This window comes from Mastomys coucha, unplaced genomic scaffold (assembly GCF_008632895.1).
Source record: "Mastomys coucha isolate ucsf_1 unplaced genomic scaffold, UCSF_Mcou_1 pScaffold9, whole genome shotgun sequence".
In the NCBI taxonomy this organism is placed as follows: domain Eukaryota; kingdom Metazoa; phylum Chordata; class Mammalia; order Rodentia; family Muridae; genus Mastomys; species Mastomys coucha.
This window is the reverse complement of record NW_022196915.1, coordinates 22,000,886-22,023,932: the sequence shown is the minus strand read 5'-3', so window position 1 is coordinate 22,023,932 and position 23,047 is coordinate 22,000,886. Positions and strand designations below refer to the sequence as shown.

Sequence of the window (23,047 nt, the reverse complement as noted above, 5' to 3'; positions counted from 1 at the left end):
TTCAGACGGGGAAACCAGGAAAGGGGAGAACATTTGAAATGTAAATAAAGAAAATATCTAAGAAAAAAAAGAGTAAGGGAAAAATGTCAGCATGAGGTGAGGAATAAACATTGCCTATGTAACCAGAGTTACAGAGAGGAAGAAGGCTACACTAAAAGTAATGCGCTAAGGCTGAAAACCGTACAAAAGTACTAATGAACTTCAATATGAAGAATCAATTAATCACATTAATCCTACATTTGTGAGATAAAAGGAAAATGACACCTAGGCATTGCACCATGACTGAAAACTTAATAACATCTGGAGAGGAAGGCACTGCTTACCTTCAAATGAGAAATGACGGATGGAAGCACAAGGAGGAGTGGAATCACAGAAAGGACAGTGATAGCTTAGAAACGTGGGGAAGAAAACATCAACTGAGAACTCTACACTCACTGAAGATAGCCTTCACCATCGAGTGTAGAACACAGATGCATTTAGAAAGATCACACCAAAGGGCATAGGCTGCACTGAAGAATAAACCTGCATGGGAAGAAACCCTACGGGGAGTTCTTCAGTAGATAGTGGTATCAAAGGGAAACCGGAAGAAAGGAAAAAGAAGACAGTATTTTCAGGGACAACATCTGTAGTTCACACTTGGATATGGTGGAAGAAGGAGTAAGAATAATTTTAAAAAGTGAATATCTAGGGCAACATAATTAAATAGTAACTGAATAATGATAGTTAAAAATAATGGCAATATCTTATGCCGTTTAAAATAAATGTACAAATTAACCAAAGGACACAATGAGACTAAAGAAGTGGAGTTTAAAAGGGGCTAATGTTGGAAACAATTCTGTGAATAATTAAAAACTCTGTGAAAGTCTATATGAATAAGATAAAAGATGTAAGGAAATCTAATTTTAAAATATGAATCCTTGGAAAACAGCAAGAGGAAAATTCAAAAATATGGTGAATCAGAACATAAAGAAAGAATAAAGAATAACTGGACAGAAAACACAACACAGAGAATATTGATTGAATACTACTTTATTAAGTAAATGTAGTAGTACCTTTCAAAATTCTAAATCTTAGATGTAAAATCCTTATGGTCATGCAAAAGACTACAAATAGGCAAAAGTCGTCCTGGTTAAAATCAACAATAAAGAGGCTTTGCAACACAACCAAAAGAGATATCCAGACATATGGAATTGAAAAACCAGAATAAGTCTATACAGATATTATAACCTAATTACTGACAGTGGTGCCAAAAATATAATGTCAAAAAGAGCCCCCTAGAAAGGTAATGCTAAGGAAACTATATATATATATATATATGTGTGTGTGTGTGTGTGTGTGTTTGTGTGTATGTATATACACACATATATATATGTGTGTGTGTATGTACATATGTATGTATACATATGTATATATACAATTTTGCATTGCATATGACATTATTTAATTATATACTCAAATGGACCAAGAACCTCAATGAAAGACTTGAAACTTTAGAACTCCTGGAGCAGCAGTTTTCAACATGTGGGTCACTACCCCTTAATGTGTTGCATATCATATATCCTTCATATCAGATATTTACATTACAATTCATTACAGTAGCAAAATTACAGTTATGAAGTAGCCACGCAATACTTTTATAGTTGGAATTCAGCACAACGTGAGGAAGTGCACTAAAGGGTCACAGCATTAGGAAGGTTGAGAACCACTAGAGAAACTATAGTGGAACCATAAAGGAAGCACTTTAAAATCTAAGAAGAGGTAATGACTTTGATAGTAGGATTCCAATAGCTCAGGAAATAATAGCAAGATTAGCAAATACATTTTTATTATAAAGCTCTGTATGACAAAATAAACAACCAACAGAGTGAAGAGAATTGGAGAAAGTCTTTGGTGGTCTTTCATCCCACAAGGATCATGGGATGCTCAGATGCAACAGATAGATCTACAACACAACTCCTGCACCTAAGGCTCAAGGACCATTGGGGAATTAGAGGCAGAAAGATTGTAAGAGCCAAAGGACCAAGACATATGCTGTGAGAGTGTATCTCCTGGAAATGACAGGAAGCTATGCATATGATATAGCTCAACAATATCAGGCTGTCTAAACGAGCCCTGAGCAATAACAGCACCGGCAGACATGTTAATGTGGAAGAGAAAAATCTCATTTTACCCTACCCCTACACAAAAATCTACAGGCAAAGAATTACTACTGAGAAGGGACAATTAGTCTTTCAAAGATAAAGCTTCTAATTGTTTCTCTATTACCAACTGGTCAGGCTTAAAATTATATATACACGAGCAACAATAAATGAACTCAGAAGGTTATAGTTATGTACTAATTGCAGCTGTTTGTACCACAAATGCTAATTACATTCCCCAAAACTGCTCACAAGAGTGTCTGCATGTAAGACACTGAGAGACCCTGCCCCCAGTTGGTTCTGATTGGTAAATAAAGATGCCAATGACCAATGACTGGGCAGAGCAGACAGAAGTGGGACTTGAGAATTTCCTGGGCTTGGGAGGGAAAGAAGAAAAAGGAAGAGGAGAGCCACTGTGAGGGAGAAGGAGAGATGAGATGCTATGCCTGAGTATAGTGCAGAACAGAGAGGCATGGCAACCATGTGAAGGAGCTGGGGGAGAGAGGCCCAAGAGGGCTGCCCGACTAGGTCCAGGGCAGCCAAGATAGAATATGGGATTTAGTAAGTAATAACTCGGGATTATCAGCAGGACGTGGATAACTTCATGGAGGTTAAGCAGTGGCCCAGCCACTGATCTGATTAAGGCATATCAAAATATAAAGGCTATGTGTGTATCTTTCATTTGCTAATGTAAACCACTGGGGCAGATACTGAACCATGCACCAACAAGATTTATATATAAAAAATGTTACAATTGATGCATAAATATATGCAGCAATAATAATAAAAACAGAGGCTGTCAATTTGAGAGGGAGATCAGGGGGATGAGTTGGAAGAAAAGAACAAGGGAGAGCTTGGAAGGAAGAAAGGAGAGTGGGAAAATGATAAAAAATTTAATAAATTTTAAATGCCGAGAATCACTAACCATGGGATGCCCAACACCAATTGACACATCTATGATGCAATCCTTACACCTGTGGCTCAGGGAAAGTCATGGAAATGTGTGAAAAGATTGTAAGGATCAGAAGATGAAGATGCCTGCTGCATAGGAGTTTCTTCTAGGGTTGACAAGGAAGCTGCATCCACAAAATCTCTTTAGTATTGTTGCCTAAACAAGACCTAGATAATGGCAATAGCTATAGACTTGCCGAGTCAGGTTGGGGAAATTTTACAAGGCTTTGCCCCAGAATAAAGAGCTCTAGATAATCAATGGCTGCTGATAGAGAAAGAGTCGGATTTCTCCAGGGATAAGCCTCCTGTTTGGTTTTTCTATTATATATATTTAAAATAAATTTTTAAACTATTTCATTAAATATATTTATAGGAAATGAGGAAAGGAGATAAAATTTGAAATGTAAATAAAGAAAATATCTAATAAAAATAGCTGATAAGTAAAAAAAATAGATGCATATATTATCAAAGTGGATTTAGCAAGTATTCAAATATATGCTGCCCACAAAAAATGCACATTAAATACAACAACAAATATGGCTTAAAGCCAAATAATATGAAGACATATCATATGAAATGAATTTTTGAAGGAGATGTGTCTATTGTGGTACCAGATGAAGAAAATTACCAGAAAGAAAGTAGGATATTCTGCAAACTTCAAAGAGTCAATCTACAAGGAAGACCTAACAATCTGATGAGACCACATCCATATGGTAAATAACAGATTGTCAGGAGCCATAATAGGACAAGCTAATAACTAGCAGATGATTATTCTGAATGCCTGCTTCGGATTATTATATAATCTGCGACAGGTGCACCCTCATTAAGCAAGGCTGTGAGGGACTAATTTTAGGAAAGATTCTTGCTATTAATATGCTTTTCTTGTTATTATTAAACAAATATAACAATCACTAAGTAGTAGCACACCCCTTTAGAGCAGATCTCTGCATATCCATGAAGATGTACTGTCTTGTAATGATGCTATATAGACAAATAGATGACTTAAGTCTTAATGATGATCCTATAAGAATTCCTAAAATTTTATCTGTGATTATTAAGCTCTTTTAAACGGGACTGCTATTGGGCCCTTTTCTAATAGTTAAAACTGCGATGAGAACTCTGCCAATCTTCCAAGTGTCAGCAGGTAATTGCTCTAGGATGGTAACCAGACTTTCTCCTACTCAGAGCACATTCCAAGAGGTTGTTAAAGTCCATAAAAGGGGGACTAACAATTTATTATAGGTGCTAGGACAGAAGATAAAATATTGAGTGGGTTCATCTATACAAAACCTCACTTAAAACTTAGGTATTATCTTAAACCTTCAGTGAACCTGTGGGGCTGAGACCGGTGATAGATGTTTAGCTAGATAATTACTCCTAATGGATATGCTTGTAAACATTTGCTGTTGTAAACTTCTATTTCAATTTATGATTTGATGTTTGGTGATGAACTTTGTAACATGTGATCATGTTTTCTGGAAGATGTGTAAGTACTGGGGACAAAGAGATGAGGTGGAGCTAGATAGAGTAGATTCTTTTCCCTTTCCCCACTTAGAGAATTTTTCCCTTTCCCCACTTAGGATCCTTTCAATTTTCCCCTTAGATAGCTTTCATAGGAAACTCTTTACAACTTAGTAATAAACTCTATAATCACTTCTCTAAGTGTCTTCTTTTCCTGCGACTTCCGACTAGCAGGCTGAAAAGTTAGAGCCCAGCAGTTCCTGCTGAGATAGATCCTCTGGCCTCAGAGGATCACAGAAGGCAGGTCAGCTACAATAGCATAGTAACTTATTAGATAAGTAAACTTTTATTATATAGCAACTCTAAATATCTCGTAAGACAGACTCTTACCCCAGAAATCATAAGACAGAGTCTTACCCCAGAAATCGTAAGACTGAGTCTTACCCCTGCCTATGCTCTTCTCTCTCTGCTGCCTCAAGAAGAACCTACAAGGAAGAAGAAACACCCCAGTTGGGACTGGCTCCCAGCAACAGATCCTCAAAGTGCATGAAGCAGACACTAATAGAGTTGAGAAGTGGAAGTGACACATTCATAAGTATGGGTAAGGAACACAACTACCCATCATAGCATCTGACCAAAAGAAGTGAATAGGGTTATTTATATTCTCAACAATTCAGTCAGTCAGTGCTGCCAAACCACATAGGCAGAAAGAACCCCCACAAATTTCCTGTTGGGCATATGCTTTTTCAAGTGCTTATTGAATATTCACCGTATATGCCATGTCCTGGATCATTAAACTAACTCAATGAGTTTTGAAGAACTGATATGACACAGGTTAGCCACTTACATCATAATAGAATGTGAAAAGGATTCAATACTACAAAGAAGAGATGAAAATCCCTAAGCTATGAAAATTAACATTACACTTCTAAGTAATCCATGCGCCAGACAAGAAGTCTCAATGGAAATTTATAGAATACATAGAACTGAATACAAATGAAATAAAGCATATTAAGATGAATGAAACCCAGCTTAAAATTGTTGTGATACAGGAAAATACATAGCACGAAAGCTTACACTACAAAAATACCATCTGTCTCAAATAATAGAAGATTCTCTCTTAGGAAATCAGGAAAAGGGAAAACAAAGTAAGCCAAAAATGGGCAAAATTAAAAAGCAATAGCTAAAAATGTAGAAAGTATTAAAACTGAAAATGGAGAAACAATAGAATAAAAAAATGAAATAATTCTTCCAAAGCATAATAAAGGTGTGAGGTGGCTCAGCAGGTAAACACACCTACTGGGGTTCAGTCTCCAGACCCCACTTAGTGAAAAGAGAACTGGCTTACACAAGTTGTCCACTAACCCCACAAGCACACATCTCACGCACATACACAAAATAAATTATAAATAATTTAAAGGTTTGGGTGGGTATAATTTAAAAAGTATCCTAAAAAAATTAAATCTTCTGGATAAATTAATAACACCGAAAAATAGAAAGACTATACAAAAACAGGAAAGACCCCGAGATATCACTACACATGCTATACATACTTAATGATACAAAAAACTTTATATATAAATTTAACAATTTAGAAGAAAATTTCAATGTGTCTATGTATGTAACTTCAACCAAAATTCAACCATCATGGAACTGACTACCAACTGGCTTTCTAATTTAAAAGCCCCTGAAAAAGAAAATTCCAGGCTGCAAATGGCTTCGCTGAAGATTTTTAACCAACATCCAAATAATTTCAACAGATTCTACATAGCATGTTCTGTAAGATGGAAGACAAATGAAGGTTTTAAACATATTTTATGGCTCTAACATTACCCAAATGTTAAAAACAGACAAATATAGTACAATTAAGGAAAATTAAAGCTTGATGATATCATATGGACTTTGAACACAATTCTTTACTATGGCAAATATGAACCAATAATGTACAAAAGCTACAGTAATTGAGACACTGTGGCACTGGCATATTGATAATGAAGCAGACTGAGAGGTCCAAAAATAAACACATACAAACATGCCTAATGATTTATGGGAAAATTCGAAGATAACTCAGTGGAGGATGGAGTAGCCTTTTAAACAGTTGATGGTGAAGATACAAAACAAAAACCTCATCCTAAATTTTATAATTTAGTAGCTCCAAGTGGATAACAGCATTAACATAGTATATATATTAGCATGGTATACACACACACACACACACACACACACACACACATGGTGGATGGATGGATGGATGGATGGATGGATGGGTGGATGAATAGATGGCTTATAGATAGATAGATAGATAGATAGATAGATAGATAGATAGATAGATAGATAGATAGAATTACATGCATACAATGTGAATATATTTAGAAAAACATCTTTAGATTATAAGAATAGTCAAGAATACTTAGGGTTTCTGATATGGTGGCACATGCTTTTAATCCTAGCAATCAAGAAAGAGACTCAGGCAAGATCTCTGTAAATTTGAGGGTAGCATGGTCTACAGAGCTAGCTCCAGGATAGCCAGTCCTATAGAAATGAATTCAGTCTCAAAAAACCAAATCATTGATGATGATGATGATGAGGAGGAGGAGGAGGAGGAGGAGGAGGAGAAGGAGGAGGAGGAGGAGGAGGAGGAGGAGGACGACGATGACGACGACGATGATGACGACATGATGATGACGATGACGACGAAGATGATGATGATAGGAGAACCAGGGATATATTTAGAAAGCCCGACTCAAAAACAAGCAAAAATTCTTAGTATAACACCAAAAGTGTGAGCTCTATCAGAAAAATTTTGAAAAGTTAAATTTCATAAAAATTCAAATGTGTTTCATACACATACCTTGACTGAAAATGTAAAGACAAATAGAAAACATGATAAAGTACTTGTAAGCCATGCAGCCAAAAAACAATTAAAATCTGGAATACATAAAGAACTAATAAACTTAATAGTACAAAATCAGTCATCCACTTAGAAAAAAAGGCTAAATATTTGTACAGACATTTAACTTCAAAAATTATTCAGATGACAAACAGGCACATCAAAATTGTTGAATATCCTAGTCATTAAGGGAACCAAAAGTTAAATCAAAACCACAGCAAGATGCCTCTTCATAATTATAAGCTGAGCATTAGTGGTAACACCAAAGGCCGCCGAGGCTGAGGAGATGCTCTCATCTTGCATGGCTGGAGTATGGAATAGCAGTTACTCAGAAGAACAGTTGTTCTCATTGCACTCAACACACAATCGCCACATGATGCTGCGTTATCATCCTCTTGTGCATTTATCCTAGACAACCTGCACATAGCTTCTTAACTGCTTCATTCTGAAGAGGCCACCATTGCTAAGAATCTAGGCGTCCTCTAGGGTCTGAGAGGTCAAAGGCTAAACAAACAGTGGGTGAGTCATTAACTCTTAGAAAGGCACTGAACAACCAAACAATAAAACCATTGATGAATGAAGCAAATGGGATGAATCTCTCGGAAATGACACCGATTGAACCGATTGAAAAGCTAGTTATAGAATTTTAATTATAATACTGTATGATTCAATTTATGTAACTTTTTCTTAAATTGCAAAGCTTTAGAAATGAAGAATATATATGAATCACTGGCTTGATGCATATACACAGGACAGAAGCATATGAAGAAAGATGTGGCATAAATGAGCAATGAGAAGGATCTTAATGATCAAAAGATTATTCTGTCTTGATTGAGGTAGTGGACACATCGCCTAAAACATGATGAAACTGCATAGAATAAAAACTTGTGAATACACACAAACATATGAAGCTGGGAGACTGTGGCTCTGAATCAGATCTATAGGTTGTTTTCAGGCTGATATATTTGTTCTGTTATTGAGCGACACTGATACTGAGTGGGGCTATTGGGGGAAACTCACTCATGCTGACTGCCCTGAATCTATCAGAACCTAAACATAAAAGTTCAAACAATATTCTGAAATGGAAGAGAAATTAGAGTACAATAGTCTTAGCAATTACTAAAGCCTGTTTTAAATCATCAAGTAGTGTCGAATGGCTGACACAGAAAAGATAAATGAGCAGCAGTAAAAAAGGAAAAAAGAATCAATGTAACTTATCATGCTACCAGGAAAAAACAATAAAAAGTTCACAATGTTATAATCACCTTGATAGACTCAAACTGTCTTTGGCCAAATGTAAGACTGAATCATAATTTTTTAAACTATGAGAAAATTGGGAATCTAAGGAAATAATCTTTATCCAAACAATGAACAATAACAAAATTGGGTAATAGATACAATGTTATATTTTTATGTTTATACCCATAGATTAGTGTAGCTCTCAAAGGCTCATCAAAGAAGATTCTCTGTAAAAGAAGGTGCTAATACAGAGACCCACAACTGGTCAGTTTGCAGAGAATAACAGAATATGGGCTGCTTAGCTCTAAAGTAGACATCTGTAATATACCCCCTTCACCCAAGAAAGGAAACACTCACTAGGCAGCATAATTGTGTATTTAGAGAATCCAAATGATATATAGGCAATTTTTTAGTATAAATCAACAAACATAATGTAACAGAAAGAAAATGAATGCATGAAACCAAATAAATTCCTATTCACATACTAAACATTAGTAGAAAAGAAATTGGAATATTTGCTACATATAATGTACTAACAAGCATCGAGATCTAGGAATAAATCAAATAAAATGAGTCTAGATCCTTATCATAAAAGCTTCAATTTCCAGAGAGAAATTAAAGAAGCTGTAGATAAACTGAGGAGTACAGTATATTCATTAATTTATTAATTGCTCTGTATTGTCAAGATGTTAATGTATCCTACATTGATCAAGAGTCAGTGCAATCTTAGTTAGAGTTACTGTTGCTGTAATGAAACACCATCACCAGAAAGCAAACTGGGGAGGAAAGGATTTATTTGGCTTACACTTCCACATCACTATTCATCATTGAAGGGCATCAGGACAGGAACTCAAAACAAAGCAGGAACCTGGAGGTTGGAACAGATGTATAGGCCATGGAGGGTGTGCTTACTGGCTTTTTCTCCATGGTTTGCTCAGCCTGCTTTCTTATAAAGCTTAGAACCACGGGCCCAAGGATGATACAATCCACAAGGGTCTGGGCCTTCTCCCATCAATCACTAGTTATGAGAACATCCTACAGGCTTTCCTACAGCTCAAATTTATGAAGTCATTTTCTGAATTGAGGTTCCCTTTGCTCAGATGACTTTAATTTGTTTCAAGCTGACATAAAACTATCCAGCACACACATTAGTCATGAACCCAATTTCTTGTAAAAAAAAAATGAACATATGACTTTTAATTGTTAATGCAAAGCAAAAATCCAAGATCACCCAAATATATCTTGAAATAGTACTGTCAGATTTCCATGTTGTCTCTGTCCTCAGAGACACCCATACTTCCTCATGTGACCCTTTAATGGCATGTATCCCCTCTCCTCTTGGAACCTATGAAGATAATCTTCATAATGTAGTAGGGTTATTTTTTGTTTGTTTGCCTCATTATATCTGAACTGTAATAAAACTTTCACTTCAAGCATAATAAGGAATGGCCCAACAGTACTTATGATGATAACAAAGGCTCCCATGAATATGCTTCACATAGGAAGTCAATTAAGACATCAGAGAGGATCTGACAGAATGTAAACTATAAAACTAAGGCTTGTAGAAAACAACAGGAGGATCAGTGGCAGATGTAGTAAATAGAAAGGGACACAAAAAAGATTCCTCAGGTTGCTACAGACATCCTGGGTAGGGTTCAGAATGTTAGTGACAATGCCATGTTCTGAAAGCCCACTGTGTTACACATAAGATGTAGGCATATTTCTCTGTGTGTTTATGCTTCTGTTTCCATTAGAAAAGCAACCAGGATTCAGACGTAGCTCTACTTGAGAGAAAACATTGTAAAACATGCAAGCATAAAAATAAATTATCTAGCCCTTCCTGTGTTAGGCTTAAAAATCATAGTAAACACAAGGAACTGGTCAGTCGGGAAAACAACATAAATCCATTAATTAGGACATAGCAAAAGTGATTAAGCAAACCTAGTTTTCTGCAAGGAAGGGATGAAATTTAACAACCTTAATCAGGTCTCATGGAGGATTAAAGGGAGACTGTCAGTGTAGAATAGGATGAAATGGCAGCTGTCCCAACATCTATTTTTTAAATTGCTTGCAAACACTATGTAGAGCCTTAAGTGTTGAATTCTCCAAGAATTTCTGTGAAGTAAATAAGAAAAATAATGTGATGAACTCTAGAAACTGGGGGAAAATAGTTGCAAATAGCAAAGCTAGTGTTCTCAACCCACAGCTAGATCAGAGGACTCTCCCGTCTGTGTTCTGTCTGGATATCGAGAAAAAAATGAGTTGTCTTTTGCCCTCGTAGCGAAGGAAGCACAAGCTTACTGAAAGCAGAACACAAAACACTGGAGCAGGAAAGCCTAAGTGTCTGTGCAGAGGCGGAAGACAGCCCAGATCATCATGGTAGAGAAGCAGACACCAGAACAACACTGGGGAGCACTTCACACCCATCAAAAGTGACTTCTTCCATAGGCTGCCGCCTTTGGAACTGGCAGAGCCATCCCCAAACTCTAAGCAAAATAAAGACAATGTCCTGAAAATGGTCAAATGGAAAAAGTGTGAAAGACTAGAACCTTTTATCGGAGCACTACATGGCTGAACTGGGAAAGCCTGAAAGCTGCTTTAGCTCCAGGCTACTTCTAAAGCAAGGGAGGCCTGCCTTGCTATTCACAGCACTGGAGAGGGCCATTTGGTTACCTGCAGACAAGCACATCCAAGAATGTGAATAAATAAAGTAAATTTAATCTGGAAGAAGAGAATAAGACTACCAAAATTTAAAGTATCAACAATGAAGAGCTACACAAACTCAGAAGAGCGTGGGATGAGATGGTCATTCAAGTATGCTCTGTATACAGGATGATGGCAGCAATGTGGTGAGAACTACAAAGCTGAGCCATGTCATCATGCTCCAAAACCTATCCTGATTAAATTTTTAAAAAGAAAATCAAACTATAAAAATAAGTAGAAGTTTTAGGTAAATAGAATCATGTCTATAAATTGGATAAAATTATCAATTTGGAATAACTACTTGATTGAAGAAATCTAAGTATTCAACCACATCAAACTCTAAGTGTCTCTTATTTACAGGTATTTTTTAATCCTAAAGCAAGCAATTTATTGAGACAAATATCTGACATAAATAACTGCTGATTCCCTTTTTTTGAATGAGTTTGAGTTTTTGTAATGAGTTAACAAGAAAGTTTCCCTCATATGAATGAGTAAAAGATTTTAGAAATAACTTTTAAAATGTGAATATACATGATCAAATATTATATTTTAACTATATTTCATAAGATAAATTTAGTAGCTTTATCTTTATATTGCTACTAAATTAGCAAACATTTAATGCATCACTGAGTTTTTTGAGCATAGGATTATAGCACAGATTTCTATAGGAATGAATGTGAAAATTACTAAGTTCTTCCTTAATTGACTTGAAAATATGTATGAAGTACATCAAAATAATCATTATTCTAGGTTTAGGAAATTCACTTTTTAAAACATACATAAAAAGAAAAGAAACAAATATACATGTAATTTAAAATCACATGTATTTTATGTTTGTTATGACACCATTGTATAATAACTTGGTAATATCATCCTATGAAAAATTAAATAAATAAATGATAGTTTACCATAAGTTTAGTGATAAATTTTCATTTTTAAAAATTATACTTGTAAAGAACAATTTAAGAAATGAGAAAACATTCACAAAATACCACTAAATAGGAAAGACAGAACATAAAATGAATATATAATAAATCACAACTTGGTAAAATATACCTATCACTTTCTGTAACCCTATATAAAGGTATCCCGGTTCCCGGTTGAGCTAAAGCTAGAAACTCCAGTGACCCTGCAGGGACAGTAGACAATTTGCCTGTCCCTGGTCCCAAGGCTCCTGTCACATACCTATAGCCCCCCACAGAGCCCTCTCCTCCAGAGAGGTTTGTGGCCATCAGTCATGTAGGAGCAGCATCCCAAGCCCTCCCACATGTAGATAAGGTATCCTCAAGCTCTTAGACCAACCCAATGTGAAATACCTGCTGTCAGACCCTGACCCACCCCAAAACTGTATGTAAGAATCCTATCCCTAAGGAATAAACGCATGTGAGAACTACTTCATCATCTGAGAGCTTCTGTCATGAGAGCTGTAACTCTGCAGAAAATGCTGCCAGAAGCTCCCTGCACCCCTCACTGGCTAGTCAGCCTCCTACTGCTCAGGCAGCGGTGGAGACAGAGGTGGAGGCTGCAACACCAGCAGAGGCAGCTAAAGCAATCCCCCCTCCCTGCTCTCTCCCCTTCACCTGGACCCTCACACTGGCTGGGCCAGAGAGCTCCGTGAAAAGCCTCCAGGGCACAGACCCACAAAAACCTACAAACAAAATGGACCAAAATTGCAAATGGTCTTTATTTCTTAGTTTCAAGACTCTAGTATACTCTTATATCCTTCATTTCACTTATCTACATGTCCAAAGCCTTCTGCCTTAAATGATCACCCACTGATGAAATGTTACTTAAAATAAAAGACTTAATTGCCTCTTCTCCTTGTGTCTCTATTGGGATGAAGCTGTGGTGTCTGTTTTGGTTCGCTACTCTGTCAAAAGCAGTTCTGGCACACACAGTGGCTCAGAAGAGTTGACATTTTACTTAGGATATACAATGCAAGAATGTTAATCTGCTAGACTATGCCTCCACCTCCTCCTCCTCTCCCTCTTCTTCCTCCTCCTCCTCTTCCTTTTTCTCCCCCTTCTTTGTACAGTACATTGCTTAGGCTAGACCCTGAGCCCCAACTCAGCACAGAGCTATCGCCCTGTATTGTACTCACTCCCAGGCTCCTGCCACCAGCCCCTGGAGAACCACCAGGTCAAGGCTAGTCAGCTTTGTCACAGGAGTTAGTCTGGCTCTTAAGTGCCATTTCAAATTGGCCTTACAACTCGGAACTACTTCTGAACTCTGAGAATAGAGGATAAATTATAATGCCATGTTATAGATTGGGACAGAATGCTAACGATGTCTATTGGAGCCCGGGGAGAACTGGAAGGCTATGGTGTGGCAATCACTGTGCGATCAGCAATTAACACTCTGTAAATTATCAGCACCCACAAGATCCTCCCAGGGACATCATCCCAGGGCGGGGCTGTTTGACTCCTGTCTACCCCAAGCATTTATAAAGAACTGGAGTTGACAAAGAAGATAAGAGCAGCAGCATGAAACAGTAAAGGAGAATTAAACCCTTTCATCTCCAGGTAGTCGGTAGAATGGAGTGGGCTAGGGGTGGGGTAGGGTTGGCGTTGAGTCAAGGATAAGTAGTAGAACCTGAAGTCAGGAGAGTCAGGAGGCCCAGGTCAGCAGGAAGGGATGGGTGGGAGTGGAGTAATGTTCTGGCTTAGGGGAGACTGCAGTGAAAGGACTAGGGGGAGGGGCAGAATCTCAAAACTGTTCTGCCTCAAATTCAAGAAGGATCTACCCTCCCCTTGCTCCTCCTTCTTTTGTCTCTGTCTCTCTCTCAGTATGTCTCTCAGTCTCTCTGTTTCTCTCTCTCTCTCTCTCTCTCTCTCTCTCTCTCTCTCTCTCTTTCTCCCCTCTCCTCCCTCAGCCTTCCAAGCACCAGCACAGCCACAGATCTTAAAGTTTTCTAGTCTATGATTTTTACTTTTTAAAAAAAGACAGAAGAAAGAAAGAAACAAAGAAATCAAGAAAGGAACAAAAGAAGAAACAAAAAAAGAAACAAAGAAAGGTGTACATCAAACTGCAGAATGTGAAGGACAGAGAGAAGTTAGTGTAAAAAGAGGCACAGATCTTCCTGCCCAAATGCTTGCTGTAACCACAACCTGTGTCCTCTATAGGGGCCTGATATCTTCAGGTCCCAGGAAAAGCCTGGGTAACCAGACTTCCCATTAGAGAAAAGCTCAAATGCCACTGAGCTAAACATTTCTTCCACCTCTCTTGGTCCTTATTCAATTTTCTTTTCAAGTTCTTCCATGTTACCGCAGGGTCTCCTTAATCCTAGTGCATAAGTCTTAAAGCAAACCCCACAGGCTGTGTGGAAGCTCCTCCCATGCTCCTCCCACTTCCCCACCCTTCTTCCCAGGAAATGCACTGCCCTCCACTGAGCCAATTAATCAAGTTGCTGCCACCCATGGAAATGAAGTTCAAAGCATCTGTAGGCAGTGGGCACATTTCCCAGCATCCTGCCATACAGGGGACCCTGTTTTAACAGCAGAAACCAAGGCCCCACACCAGTGTCATTAGGATACAGAAGGGCAAGCAATCTTAGTGATCAGGTAATGGAAAATGGCCCTTCTGGGATTTAACTGGTGTCACAATCCAGGAAAATCATGCTTGGGGTGCAGGGCACAATCTAATATCCATGTTTACCATCTCTCATTGATCACACACACACACACACACACACACACACACACACACACCAATACCATTCCCAATACAAAAACGCATATAAAAGTGAAGTTCTTAAAACTCAGTTGTTTTAAACAGTGGGCATCTGATCCAAGGCATACAAGAAAAGCTGGGCACAGCCCTGGCACACTAAACTTAGTAATCCCAGACACACTTGTTTAGGGTTGCACTGGTCTGATGCATATCTCTGGCTTTTAGTTTTGTCACTATGTGAGACAAATTTCTATAGTCCATAAAACTATGAGGCAGTAAGCTATGTCCTGTTTGTTCTTCACCCAAAGAATCGTGACTTCAGATGTGTGAAGGTGATGGATTAAACAAATAGGAATGCTCTCAATGCTAAGAGTCCAGCAGAATAATTCTTCTGCCTGGCTCCTCTGTTTCACAGAAGAACTTTCTGAGGATGCAAGTTTATCTTAAGAAAGGCCATGTAAGGAAAGGGACTATTGAAAGTCGGCAAAGGCAGGACTAGGAAGACCCAGGACTAGGAAGCCTTGGCATCAGTAAGGCAATATACATAATGTATCCCTGTATATAGTAGATGTTTAATAGTTTCTGTTATGTTCCCTGTTCAATGCCAAGCAGTTTCCATATATTCCCATCTTGGGACATTTTATGGTAGCTGGCCTCCAACATATCTGGTCCTGCTCATGTTATAACCTAAGGATATTTGTGCTGACTACCTAGTAGGACAGTCCATCCTTGGAATCCTTTCTGTTTGAGCAAAGAGAATCAAAGCAGGTAGAAATCTGTGGACTTTTAACAGTTCTGAGACCTGAAAAAGCATGCCACTAATAGGTTGGAGAATGGAAGCCCTCCAAACAAATCAACTCTCTCCTCTACCATGGGAAGAGATTTTCCTGCAAACACTGCCCCCAGTGGCAGATGCAGGCCAAACAGCTCCAAGTAACAGATTAACACTTGTCAGTAGGCTCCCTGTGAACCATCACATAGACTTTTAATTTTGCCATCCACTGCTCCCTCAACAAGAATGTTCTTCCTGGTTGAGATAATTTAATCAGTATTTGCTCAGCACTTTACAGCAAAAGGTGATCACCCACTCCTTCCGACACAGGGGCTGAGTAGCCACAGCCTCCTAAATGGCACTTAATCTAAAGCATGAGGGTGACTCACCCTCCAGAGATGTCTCTCCAAGGGTACTTAGTTTAGGAAAAATATCTATATGTTCCCTAATTGAGACGATTCCTTTTGGTTTCCATCTTCAGAAAACTACTTGGTTTCTGTTAGCTTTCATTTGCTGTTGTTGCTTTTCAATTTAAATATATGTGGTATGCATCATCTTGGCAGGGAAGCCCAAACCTCATCCAAAAACCAGCACACAGCCATCTTTCCACTTGGTTCTCCTGGTGGCTATGTACGGTAAGAGATCACAGAAAACCATCGTCTATGGGGTTCCATAGAGGACCAGTTTTTGCACTGCCACTGTGTTGCTCTGAGCATCCTAAAACTATCCTCAAATCTTACACCCAGTCTCAGTTACTTTGACCCTTATGTGAATATTCTTTATCATATTCCTTAAGGTATTCTGACTTCTTACTATTTTCTAGCAGTGCATTGAAGCCCTTCTCTCCCTTCAAAAGGTGTCCTATGCCCCAGGACCCACTTTTCATCTGCTCTTCTTGCTTCTTTCTGAAGCCCATCCCATCTCTCTTGTATGTATCCGGGCCATAATAGCAGACATTTGCTATAATAAATACTATTCCTTGCCTCCCACATAGCTTCTTGCTCTCTATGATAAGCTGCTAGGCAGACAGATAACAACTGAAATATGCAGTTAGTAAGGGCAAATTTTTAAATGACAAAAGAATACATTGAAAAATAAAGCCCACTTGAAAATCAGCTTTCCTTCCAACTCAATTACATCTAGACCTCCTGCTCAGAAGCTCCTTAGAACTGTGATATTCCAGCTCCAGCAGGCTTCAGGATTTTTTTTTTTTTTTGAAGAGTGTTGCCGTAGCAACATGGAAAGCCCAGACACCTGAAATGAAGAGCAAGTGACACAGTACTTCCCCCTCATTCCAGGACCTGAAGGGCCCAGCAAAGCATAGGCATGGGGTCTACAGAGCTTGAGTCTAAGCCATCTAGGAGGAAGAAGTAGATGACCACTGCCAACATTCCACACCCGATGGGCACCTCAGAGTTGGGACTGAGTTAAAGGAATCAGCCAAGAAATACTGAAGGAGACATTAGACAAGGCTTTACAGTCCTGAACTCAGAAAAGCACTCAAGGGTAAGGACACAAAACTATGCATGGTGGTGATGTGAATGGTGATTTCAGTAGACAGCCATACTCTGCAATCAAAGCAGAGTGTCTAAATGAGCTCCCTTTCCTTCTGTCCTCTTAAGAGACAAAAATCTCAAAAAAAAAAAAAAATTTTTTTTTCTTATAGTCTTATCCCAGACCAGTAGCAATCATTCATCTTGAACCTTCAACCAAGGATCACAGTTTTGGGCAGTCCATTACAGGTATCATAAGCCAGCCTCAACCCCCTTGACATTGCCAATCATATTTTAATTCTGTTGAATGTCACAGCATGGTCATTTAACCCCCTGAATGGCACCACAAACAAGCCATTAGGTTCTAAGATATCATCAAGCTATATGTATCAGCCATCCCTAGACTTGATATGACCAACTCATAACTCCATTTTCCAACACACCATGGCTGACAGACCCTACTGTCCTCATTATACCAGGACTCTAGGACATACTGGCCTTTCCTCCAGAGAGTCAACTCTCCCATATGTGCTGTCACCACCCCTGTCCTGTTCTGCAGATCTCCTCCCTCCACCCCTCCACACACTCACCCCCTTCCCTGATCCTCTAGAAGTGAAAACAAAGTCCCCCACCCATTATCATGTAAACTTTGCCTACCTCTACATTGCTCCCAACTTGGCTCCAGGCCTCTCTGATGAGAATTTGTTAAGCCCCATTGTCACAAGAATATCCTCTATCTCTGAAACATTATCACTGGGGAGAGATCTGCCCCTAAGTATATGGCCAAGGTTACATGTGCCTGCAGGTAGACCAATAAATGAATGCTTGCATCCTTTCCCAGAACAGTAAGTCCCTGCACATGAACACTATGATCTCTGGCCCCAACAAGCATATGGCTATCTTGTACAAAACATTTCTGGAAAAGTTCACAAGGCAGCTGGGTAGACCAGGCATGTGGCAGCAACCTCTGCCTGTCCTTCATACCCATTATAAACTCCACATAGGCTCATAGACTATGGCTCTCTTTTGAGTTACTATTCCAAGCCCTCAATTATTATAATGACACCTCAGTCCTCCATCAGAAGAAAGACACAGTTCCACTGGAAATACCCTCAGGCCTGGCACCTATGTCTGCATCAGACGGAAAGCCAAGTCATATCTTGCATTATCCTGCCCTTCCATCTCTCATGTCCCTCTCCCTGGATTCCAGTGCTCCCACCACTTCCTACCATCCCTGCAGTTCATTTTTTCTGCCCATGGCTTTGTCCCCCACTCCTTGAGTCTGGCAGATACCCTGGCTATGACTTCTATCTCCAGCCTCAACCACAACTGACATTGTCTCAGAAGCAAGACTGACTTCTCAACTCTGAAATCCTATATCCCCATTACTACTCATCCAAGGAAGAGAGAATGATTCTCAAGGACCCATGCTGGACTCAGGTTTGTGCTATTAGTACTTCCTGCTTGAAAATTCTCTATGGCTCCTCCTCAGCATCCCCCAGAAACACCAGCATTAATGGCAGCATCTGCAAGTTAGCCTTTGCTGGGGACCCAAGGCACTGCATCTGTTGCCACCTTTAGTGGTACTGAAGCAAGAGGACTTGGAGATGAGGACCAGAGAGCTTACCTTGCGCATGTCTTTGCCAAAAGTCTCACTATAGGTTGTGCCAAGGATTTCAAACTGGACGTAGGGATTTGAGCTGTCTTCCCGAAACTCCATAACTCCTGTGAGGCCAGTGATGTGTCCCTGCAAGAGAGAAGGAAAAGACATATGGATGTGGGAAAAGTTTTCTGGGGTAGAGAATGAAATCACTAAGAAGGGAACAGACATGAGTGCCTGGAGCCATGACAGAGCCATTAGCAGTCCCAGGACATCAGAGCAAGATAAATGCTTCACAGACTGCCTTCATCTTACAGAAGAAATCCATAAGGTGTTTACCTGCCATCACTGCAGTCAGTGTGTTTACAGCAATTGCTATGTGCTGGTACTATGCTAGCCATGAAATTAAAACATGATCGTATTCGTTTCTACACTCTTGAAGTTTTACCTTTGCCTTCGCAACCTGCTCCGCAGGCTTCACTTATTCTGACACAAGGGGTAAGTCAAAAGTCAACAGGATTTGTGCCCAGACACATGCCTTAAGGTTAGGCAGCAAGTATGAGCATGAGCCCTGAGTTGGGCTTGGCTTTGCCACATCTGCCATCTTGAGCAGACCGCTGACCATCTCCCATCTTCACCCTGAAGTCAATCAGACCCACAGCATAAATCTCATCAGACAAATGAAAAATATTTTCAGAGCATAATACCTTGTACAGAATGGCTATGGTAAACATGCCAGTCCCATGTCTCTCCACAGTTCAGTGGGGTTCACAGGAGCTGTAGGCAATGTGGGACTGAGCAAGCTGTGAGCATGGTCCTCTCCCTTCTCTCTTTCAGAGAGTGGGACTGGGGTGTGACTCTTAGCAAGACATTTTGCCTGTGACCTCAGGGAGTAGAGGGTGTACCATAAACTGCATTGGCCCAGAGAGGCCTTGCTCTGCTTTAAGTGGCAGCCAACTTAACCCAACACTGGAATATGTTTGTTGCAACTGAAACCATGTATAATTTATTGTGGCTAAGGTTCCTGGCATTGTAGATTTCCTGAAATGTTCTGTTGAAGCTTCTAAAAGCCTATTCACTCTAACAAGTCTTCCGTGGATTACCCAATTCACTTTAATTACATCCTCTGAAATACCACTCTTTAATCATATGAAACATGTCACATGTACATAATGCATGAACACACATGGGTACACATGGGTACACATTCACACATATATGCACATGATGGGATCTTGGGTAAACAGCACATGCCATACAACCTAGTATAACTTTTTTTTTTTTTTTGAAAAATTATACTTTGCATGAAGGAGCATTAGCAGACAGAAGACAGGCAGCTATGACTCTATGACTTTACTTGTGACTTTAGGCAAGTCATTTAACTTTCTGAAGCCAGATTTCTTGTGGAGACATTTGAAGTACATGACCCTGGACATCAATTCACTCCACTTTTAAATATAGGTACAAAAAAGTGACAAAAAGAAAAATCCTGAAGAAGACTTAGGCAGTCTCTCACAAATAAACACACACACACACACACACACACACACACACACACACACACTGCAAAATAGCTTTGTACCAACTAAGTGGGAGTGCAATGGGGGACTTGTATCGAGCCCTGGACAATCTTAGAGAACAGTGCTTCCTCATACATACCTTTTTAATCGTGTCTAGCATGGATCTCCCTCCATTCCATGGCTTGGTAGACTTCCGTATGCAGTTAAGGCTTGCCATACTATGCCACTTCCGGTCCTCCAGCTTCCTGTGGAAGGCGTTGGCCAGCATCAGAACACTGTCATATAGGTAGAGATTGGAGATCTACAAAGACAGAAGAGGGTAAATCTTTCTCCACTGCTGAATTACAAAAGAATGGAGAGCAGCAAAAGGCTGGGCGATGCCAACAGCAACAGTATCTTCCCGGTCCTGTGAGCTTGGTGGGCAAGGAGCCTCTGGCTCCCTGATATTTTCTTTATGTTTGTTTTCAGCATCTCACCCAAGTGGGCTAGGAGCTAGGCTAGGAGAACACCGAACCTGCCTCAGGAATAGGAGTAGGGGGCATATCCACATAGCAACAAGGAGAACCAGTGGGATCAGCACCATGATCAAGGCTTGCAAGCAGGTTTATCACCTATTCAGGTAATGGAGCAGGAAGTTAAGAATAGGTAGGATAAAGTGAGGCCCAAAATGTGTAAAATTATCAAGGTATAAAGGATCAAGGTCTCCATCAGGGACTTAAATACAACCAAAGTTTTCTGTAAAGGACCACATAGTAAAAACTTTAGGTGCCAGGGGTTTTATAATCTCTTTTGATAACTATTTAATACCACAGTTAAAACCTGAAAGTAACAAAAGGAGTTTCACAAATAAATGGGTGTAGTCATTTATCAAAATAGACACTGTGCTAGCTTCAGCCCAAGGGTCATGGTTAGCTAACTTCTTGGTTCAATATGATGGTAGCAACAATATGATTAGAAAGGATCAAGAAGAGATCATGATGCAGCCATGCAGGGCTTTATTGGACATGCTAAAGGGAAGCATCAGGAAAGACTTGGAGAGATGGAGCTATGCACCAGAAAGCTGGTGATTACACCTAGACATAGGCAAGACCACCCTAGTCACTAATGGACCCAGAGTGAATAGTGGCCTGGGTGATGGCACAGCAATGAAGAAGTAGCAGAGATTCCTATGTCTGATAGACAGTGCCATCCTAGATGCATCTAGGATTTGTAAATTAGGTTGGCCAACTTTAGTGAAGCTAGCCCATAGAGGAAACATGGCTCCATCTCAGGGCTTGTGAGAGTAATGAGTCTGGGGAGCTGAGGAAGCCCCAAGTGAATGTGAAAAAAAACAGATACAGTGCTGAAGAAATCTGTATTGTCAGCAGAGACATGGCTATGCCAAGGACCGATGCTTCTGACCTGTGGGAAATTAACAAAGCTTTCCGAATTCAGGCCTGCTAACTAACTTAGAGTTAACTAAGCCTTCCTCTAGCCCAACTACAAATGTTGGCTGTGTGTGCAAACACAAGTGTTTACAAACTATTAACCAGTATGTTCAAAAACTAGCAACTGTAGCTTCCTCCTCCTAGTGTTTAGAGCCTGAGAGTACCCTGCTTACAGAAACTCCCCTACTCAGACTGTCACTCCCCCATATGTACTGCACATAATAAATGCACCAGGATTCTAGGTTGTTATGGTAGTTAGTTCCAATCCATCACAGCCTACCTGATCCCAGCTTTCCTGTACATGTGTCTGTCCATTCTTCATTCCCTCACTACCTCAGTTGTTTTCAGACCCAAGTCATGTGGGACATGGCAGTGAGAAACTGGAATACTACTCTAAAGATCAACAATGTTGTGAGGGAGCCAACCTTCCTCTGCCTTGTAATCCAAGGATAGGATGGGTTCGGCAGGGGGTGAGCAGGAGGGCCCTCAGCATGGAGGACAGATGTGCTGTTCTGAAGGCCTTCTCCTCAGGACCACTCAACACCCAAGAGGACAACAAAACACACTAGAGAATAAGTGAAGAGCAAGGGAGAGACAATATCCACTCTTGGACAACTTTGGAGAACCCCTGATTGATATCTCGCAAACTGGGTCAAAGGGATCTTTTTTGCATACTTAAACAAAAGTATGCAAACTTATCTTTTGTAGCAAGTAGCCTGCTATTAGTAGCAACTAGCCTGCTAAAGTTATTTCAGAAAAACATATAAATGGAGAGAAATAGGAGACAATGATAACCTCATAGTGCTCCTGAGAAGACCAAATATAGTGCTCCTCATACTATATATAAGAAGAACCCCTGCTACCTCCTCAGCCACCCTTCCCTAACTGCTTCTGTTAGAAGCATTATTCTCTGCCTGCACTTTTGCTATCCTATTAATCCTAGTATGGATGTCACAGAAGCTGGTTCCCAGATAAAAACTTGAGCAGGAACTGTCCCTCAGAACTGAAGCTGGAGTCAAAAGTATAAAGATTACCAAAAACATCTGCTATATTAGGCCTGTCCATGAGCTCAAACTAGCTCTCCCTTTGAACTATAACATACCCAGTAAGAGATCATCACAAATTTATTGTTTTTAATAGCTGAGTAGTACTCCATTGTGTAAATGTACCACAATTTCTGTATC

General features: G+C 39.7%; 1 protein-coding gene across 2 annotated transcripts in view; it reads right to left on the bottom strand.

Moving 5' to 3' along the window:
* Window positions 1-23,047, bottom strand: part of Grid1 (glutamate ionotropic receptor delta type subunit 1) — a 719,786-nt gene that overhangs the window by 219,671 nt on the left and 477,068 nt on the right. For both annotated transcript variants that reach the window (XM_031363059.1, XM_031363060.1), the window contains exons 7-8: window positions 20,576-20,737; window positions 18,944-19,063 (exon numbers count right to left, since the gene is read on the bottom strand). In XM_031363059.1, coding sequence (XP_031218919.1) covers window positions 18,944-19,063; window positions 20,576-20,737 — 282 coding nt within the window. The remainder of the gene's footprint in view (window positions 1-18,943; window positions 19,064-20,575; window positions 20,738-23,047) is intronic.